The 7,610-nt window shown below is 44.5% G+C and overlaps 1 protein-coding gene across 1 annotated transcript in view; it reads right to left on the bottom strand.

The window, feature by feature from the left end:
• The window catches only part of LOC108577215 (serine/threonine-protein kinase tricorner), a 34,249-nt gene that overhangs the window by 24,204 nt on the left and 2,435 nt on the right, over window positions 1-7,610 (bottom strand). Inside the window, exon 2 of the mRNA XM_017940347.1 lies at window positions 6,997-7,130. Coding sequence (XP_017795836.1) covers window positions 6,997-7,130 — 134 coding nt within the window. The remainder of the gene's footprint in view (window positions 1-6,996; window positions 7,131-7,610) is intronic.

Here is a 7,610-nt window from a genome sequence, read left to right as displayed (position 1 = left end):
TTCCCTCTATCTCCCTCTCTCTATTCTCCTTCTCTGTCCGATCCGCGCGCGTCTTCGTGTATTAGTGCACGCATGTATACGTACACCTTGAGCAGCGAGCACCCCGGCACCCGCGTTACCACTACCGGTACACTGTCGCTAACCGCCCCACCACCGCACCGCTACTTTTTCTTCGGTCAACTCCCTCTCGCACTCGCTACTTCGTAACTGTTTCTTTATCTTCGCCTTCCTCCTTCGCCGCTGCTCTGCGCGCCGAGCGTTGCTTCCACCCTCGTGTATAGCCAGCTTTTGCTAGCGTGCATACACAAGTCCGAAACGAATACAGACGCGGTACGTATGCGACACTAGCCGTTCTCCGGCGCAGCAACACGTCGCTCGTGTCTATATACATACCATGCTGTGCGGTGACGTTCACGCAGGACGCGTTTCCACGTTGCGATATACGTACCCTGTGTATTGTGTTTACGCACACACGTGTGACCCGTGGCCGATCACGAGTGGACAGAAACGTATGTAGAGGAAAGAGAGGGAAAACGAGAGTAAACGAGACGAATGCACGGCATGAGCGACCACCTCAGCTGACGCACCGCGCTGTGACTGACAGAGGCGCGCCCTCGTGTGAGTAACAGCCAACGTGTCTTCTCGCCACCTACCCCTCAACCGCCCCTCTCCCTACCGCCGTTCGCACCACACCACATGTGCTCCTTGTTTACCTGCACGTACGGGTCACGCAATGTCACTGCGCCCAACTAACTATATTTCGTGTTTTCAACAGTTTTTCATTAACGTAGTGTAACCAAGTCGCACTTATTCTCTTAAATTCCCCGGGTCACGCTATTGTCTCGTCGCGTTCAATTTTTACGGTATCTGAACGCCCAACGAATTTTCTCATTTTTCTCTTCTCGCAAGTTAACAAATGAAAACATTCCCCTTTCCTCCACTTGTTTTTATTCTTCTTCTTATGTCGCGTTAAAGTCTGTGCAAGATATAACTTTTTTCACCTCCCTGCTATTTACCAGAGATTATTACTATTATTAGCCTGAGCATCGGTATTTCTCGGAGGTATTTAAACGCAGCGAAACTGCTGAATAGCGGATTTGGTAAAACTCAAGGCAGTTGCTTATTTACCGAGGCACGATTTCATAAGGGTCCTCGAGCGATTTCTTTCTGCAATCGACGGAACATCGTTTACGTTGGAAATGGAAAGTCGTTGTATTTATTATTCGAGCGAGGAGCGTAACCGCCCGTTCTAGAGACGAAGTAAAAACAGAAAGCGTGTCCGATCGAGTTCAGTGAGACTTCACGCCCCTTCCCGTATCTTCCTCCTTATTCGTTCATATTCCTACAAATTGCAAAACTTTTTCAACAAAAACCAGCCCGCTCCAAACTTTGTATATTTAGAGCGAAAGGAAGGAACGAGAAAATGTTTTACAGGCGTTATTTTAATTCCAACGTACGTATCGAAAGTTTCGTAGTGGAATGTTTTTCGAGGGGAACTTGTTGAAAAGTAAGCGTAGATTCCAAACGACATAAACGGCACGTACGATATTAATGGTACCTCGAGTAACCGATAGGAATTCGCGGTATTGTTTACATTTCGACTCGATTATACACCGACGTATTAATCGCCTAACGTAAATATTTACAAGCAACGCTCTGAAACGTTAGTTTACGAAACAACGAGAGCATTGAAAGATAAATTGCATCTTTGATACTCGATCGTACTTTTGATAATAGCGCTAGTCTATTTTTCCACGGTCCTTCGTAAGGTCTGAGATAAACGAGGTCTCGATAAACGTTCATTATTAAGGGACAGTAGAATCTAGATGTCTAGAGCGGACGTTGATCGGCGTCGTCGTCGTCGTGGTGGTGGTGAGGGGGAGAAGCACGGCTCTTAGCATGGAGATTCCAGTAATTAATCGTAAAACGGTTGGACGCCGGTACGGTATCTGGATGTAAAAATAGAGGCGCCACCGAGGATTCCGTAATGAGTGTAAGTTATGCAACGCATTAAGGACAGTGCCCTCCGTGTGCGGATAACTTGGGGAACTTCCGTTTGTGCACGCGCGTGCACACCGTATTAAGGAGGGCGGCAACGATACCGTCTCGATCCCGCGATCCCTCTTTAACGCGTTATTAAGCAACTCGACGAAAGGTATGCGACGATCAACACCGTGTAAATCCTCTACGCTCTGCGCTTATCCGTTGCTTCTTCCTGTCTCGCCACGTGCCAAGTCGATTTTTCTTTTCTTTCCAAAGGAAAATCATTTTGCAAATCGTGATTATTCGGAAAGAAGGAATCGCTCGCTTTCGATCCTTCAACAGCTGAGAGTCGAAGTAAAAACGAAGAAAGGAGTTAAGATGGAAAAGAAAGTAACCTTATCAGATGGCGGAGACGATAGCGCGCCTTGTCGAATATACGTACCGCGATAATTCTGATTAATCGTAGTAGACAAGATATCGGGAGCATTCATCGAACAGCTGTTGCGAAAAGGTTATTTTCACTTTCCTCGAAAGATAAAGCAAGGAGAGATGTAGCAAGGAGAAAATAACGCGATAGAGGTGTAAACTGGAAGGACCTCGCCGGTATCGGTATCGGTATCGGTATCGGTATCGATCACCCACGTGATCGTTAAAATACACACTTGACCTAGAATACCTTACAGGCGAAATGAATACGAAGAAGACGAGGAGGAAAAACCAGGATGACAAAGAGAAAGACGTTGTTGGCAGCGGTTCAAAGCGCAGTTCGACCTAACTAAAATACTGCAGTGCTCCGCTACGTGTCGCATACCAGGTGAAAATATTGCGGATCTGACTAACCGAGAATATATTGTATAATCTCCGTACTTTCTCCGTTAGATCGAACACCGACATTAGCCGCATTACCCTCAATCGTCGATACGTTTATTTTCATCCGAACCAGACCATCGTTACCGTTTATTTCAATTCCAACTATTTAGAAATCTATCCTATCGTGTAGAGTAAAAAGAAAAATGTTGAAGTTTGAAAAACGTAGCGGGAATAGAAAAGGAATAATGGTGGTAACTTTCGAGTGGAAAAAACAAAAAAAAAAGCGACGTGTTTGCGACAACAGCGAGGGGACTGGTGGATGATTTTTGTGAAAAAGGAGAATCGGTAGAGCGATCGCGTAAATACATCCAGGCAGGATTTCCACTCTAATAACGTTAACACAACACAGCGATAGAGGCAACAGTGCTAAAAGCTCCGACCAACATTTCACCAATTTTCCTGCAACGCGGCACCGTTCGAACCAGTGCGCCTTGCTGCCAGCCGTCCTGAAGGTATCTACCTTACCGGTCGGTGAACGACAACGGATAAACCTGCCCAGATGATAATGCTTCTAGCGGTTTCACTTGGCCCACCCTTCTATTTTAATTCGTCCAGCGCAAACACCATCCCGATAGATACGCGCGATCTCTCTCGTTTCGTATTAGACACATTCGCCATATTGTATATACTTGGAATATTAAATTTGCGTAGAAAAATTTTGACGATAAAACACTCAACGTGACACAGATCGTTTTTAATCAAAATGAAGATTTTCTGCGACTGAGAAGAACGTAGAACTGAAGAAACGTTGTTCGTCGAAAAATTGTCGTTCGTCTTGCTTGAACGTAATTTAAGGTTAGCAACGAGGAATGCGAAAACATGCCTTCCAAGGAGAATTAATTAGTTTTCTACGCTGGAAACTTATAGCGACGGAATCATTTCCGCGTATTATAGGGAAGATTTACAGGAAGCTGCACACTTTCCATTTCTTCCATAGAAACTGCGAAAACAATGGTCCTTACACAACAAATTGTACGTACGTCGCACGGCACAAAGGATACTTCTTTCTTGCCGTTGTTTTCTCCCTGTCTATTCTTGGAAGAATACATCTCGCGATTTTTACATATATTTTCTACGTCGTAGAAAAAGCGCGAAGGGGAGAAGCGATAGTTTAGGTAAACGCTGTTCGACACTTTCACAAATTGAACGAAATACATCGCGATGATGTTTCGTCTAGTTTCGGGAGAGTTGTGGTGTTAACTAGATGTTACCTTAACGATAGTGCCACTACAAAAGCACCGTTCTTTCGTACAAAGAAAAGAATTATCGCGATGGTAAAACAGCGGAAGTATCCCGGTAGATAGAACACACGTGCGATAAAGTATCCTTTGTCCGAGCAAACGTAGCCAGCTTTCTCCGATGTAAAATTTTCGTAAAATTGAAGTAACGACGAAGGAAGTTAGAGGGCAGCTGATTGATATTTTTCGTCGCAGAATATTCACACGGGGCATACAAGTACCTTAAAATTTCTCATGCGTCTGGTGGGGCCGTGTGAGTTTAGAAAGGGCTGCACCAACGTATAGAATGTACCCCGATCGATGAACGACCAGCAGAATGGTCACGCGATACGAAGCAATTTTCAACTGGCTCGTCGAAAAACAAATCCTAGTGGTCTGGCAACGATCGTTCCGTTAGTCACGGTTGCGCGTCTGGGTAAGCAACGATAAGATTAATTTACGTATTTATCTTCTCTTCCGAGAAAAGGCCAAACAGAAGAGAGCGATGATTTTACCTTTGACTCTCTAGCCTCGATACACGTCGGTACAGTCGCGTTGCCGCCTACTCGATACACAATACGTATGTACATACATATGTAGTAGGAGACGAAACGCAAAGTAACGAACGTACTCTTACTCTGTCGTACAGTCTCTGGGAATACATAAATTACACTTTTTCTAGACTCACGTGCATACCTATTGTGCGAGACACGCTGAATCCAGAAAATGATGATCGATGACCATTACACCCGTGCTTCCTATGTGTAGCGTTGGATTCGTATCGTGGAAAACGTTGATAGACGTACATACCTGCATATATCTAGTGCGTACAAATGATACGATAAAAACGATGCGATATAAAATTGTACACTTCGTAGGTATTGTTTTGGTTACTTGGTTACATCGCGTTTCCACCAAGTTGATAAAGCTGCAGTATAGCGTGTACGTAGATTCGGGCTAGCATCGATTTTATTCCGTAATTAGGCGATGTCACCGCCTCTTCGCAGTTATCTCCAGCTACGAAATACCGTTCTATTTACAATACCATCGCGCTCGACTGTGCATGGCGATGGAAGACCTCCCTCGATTTTTGCAAAAGTACAGAGACCGACTGGTCGACGAAACAAAATTTTACAGCGCTCTCCTTCTCGTTCTATTTTCGCTTCCTAAACAGTTTTTACCGTGCGTCAAATTCGAGTAGGGGTCGAAAAGCATCGAAGAAATTTCTTAAAATATCGTTGTGCGATTAAGGTTGGTTATTTTGAAACGGAGAATGCACAGAAAAGAATGGTAAGAAAGATTTAAAAACGATTCGAAAAGGATCGAGAATGTCGATAGAAAAATAGATCCGTCGATGACTCATTCCGTACGACACATGCAAAGAGGTTGCGTCGATTGTGCCGCGATTCGACGTAAAGTCGTACGGCACAATGGAGACACGGAGGCTCGTTATATCGCGCGAATCGCGAGTGAAAACGGTAACGTTCCTTTTTTTCGTAGCCATGTCACAAAAGGCTTTTTGCTTATTCGAGAGTTGTCGACCTTCGGAGGCTCGATCCTCTTGAGAACAGGCTAACATTCGTCTATTCCTACGGATACATCGATTGGACGATTTGACAAAGGATTTATCGTGTACGAACGATACTTTCGAAAAGCAAAATATAACCTTAAGAAAAACGACAACGGTCGCTCGTGTTTTTCGTCTGGTAGGGTCTCGGGTTACGACGGACGTTACGTGCAAAAAATTTGAAAGCAACACGATTCCTAAAGAAGGATACGAGAAAAAATAAAGAAAATGCCTTTCGTTTATGGTTCGTTTTACATGCGTAATATGTATGTATGTATGTATGTCATATGGAAGAAACAGAAAAATCTCGAGAAACTCTAGTGGTTGTTCCGTAAGTATTAGAAAGTGGAGCCATCTACGAGATTTATGGCTAATCTAACCTAACCTCTTACATATACATATACATAAGTACGTATGTTTGTTCGATTCGGCGATATACTCGATCTAGATTGCACATTTTTCGCCAGTTTCACTAGCCGACATTTGTGAAAGTACGTTTATTCTTTGAAACGCAACATTTGGAATAATTGTTCAAGGCCTCGGTAATTTCGCAACGTTCTTTCAACTTGAATCCACATTCGGTAGGTGTGCGCTAGTATATATGGTCGCGGGAATGTACGTAGCTGCGTACGTAGGAAGGGACAAGGAAGAGACAAGGATCGTTACGGTGATCGTTGGGTGAGAAATAGCAAGCCAGCGTGCGACGTTTCTGTCGCATCGCGAGTTTCCGCGGTGCTTCCGTGTTGGTATAATTAAACGGATTAACGAGCGCGTATTTTGCTTCTTAACTTCGTTTCGAGTTGTGAGGCGGGAATGCGCAAGGTTAACGCGGACCGTGATTAACGTCAATTGCGAATCCGGAAGAAAGCTATGGAACGTAAACGTGCCTATTCTGATATATCGGCTTACTGTACCGTCATGCCGCTAACTTGAAAATGACCGTTTCGAGACGTAGTACGTACATATGTGCGTACCGCGTAAACGTTACCACGAATTCTTCAAACTTCTTCTTGTTAGTTAGAAAAAATCTGCGAAAAAATCGGTGGCCGGAGTGTCTGAAATGTTTCAAATATCGTAAAATAAAAATTTTCGGTAAGAATGTTGCAACACGTGTTCGCTACGCAATAGCTAGCATCTAACTGCGGAATATCAGATACTCCGATGACGCATACACAAGCTAGTAAGCGCACTCTTTATACGTAGGTTATTCGCGATTGTTTCAACTTGGTCCGTATAATCGTTGGACTTGGCAAGCGACGTCTTTCACGCTGTAGAATTGAATTTACGGGTACGTTCGTTGGCTGAATTAGCAGGGGAGCGGAGAAGCTTTTGAGAAAAAGTTCGAACTGTGACACGTACCTTCTTGATTGGGGTTGTTAACGTTAGGGTTCGGATGCGAAGTCAAAGAGGACGGCGTCTCATCCTCGGCGACGCCCATCGTTGTTGCTGCCGTTTGCTGATGATGCGTCTCCACTTCTGTAGCCTCTTCGCACCTGCACAATAAACATCGTCGCTAACTTTATCCTTCTTCGACATTCGTATCACGTGTATCTCGAGATGATTGCTGCTGGTATGATCGGGCAGGACGAGGTTTGTGTTCCGTGCAACATTTCTAAGCGATTCCAGGTGGGACAGTGTTCTTTTTTCTCTCACCGAGCGCTTTCGTACGTTTGCGCAAATAGAAAGTGGTTACGTAAAGCTTCGGTTTACTTACCGGCGGCGGCAAGCAGAGTCAAGGACCCGATACATACCGAGAACAGACGCATCCGTGTAAATCTGCGTTCGGCGCGCGGCGCGTAAGCCATTCATATCTAACGATGTAAGGAAGCGGGCTAACGCGTACACCTGTTTCAGTCCCCGACACGTCCTATACCAGATCCAGATGCTCCAAGCTACATTTCCAGTTACGTTTTTATAGCAAAAAAAAGTATCGAGGAGTACAAATATGTTTTCCCTTGGAGAGAACGTTTTTA

Source organism: Habropoda laboriosa, unplaced genomic scaffold (assembly GCF_001263275.1).
Source record: "Habropoda laboriosa isolate 0110345459 unplaced genomic scaffold, ASM126327v1 scaffold597, whole genome shotgun sequence".
Lineage (NCBI taxonomy): Eukaryota > Metazoa > Arthropoda > Insecta > Hymenoptera > Apidae > Habropoda > Habropoda laboriosa.
Note: the sequence above shows the minus strand (reverse complement) of the source record. Positions and strands in the feature narration are given on the sequence as shown.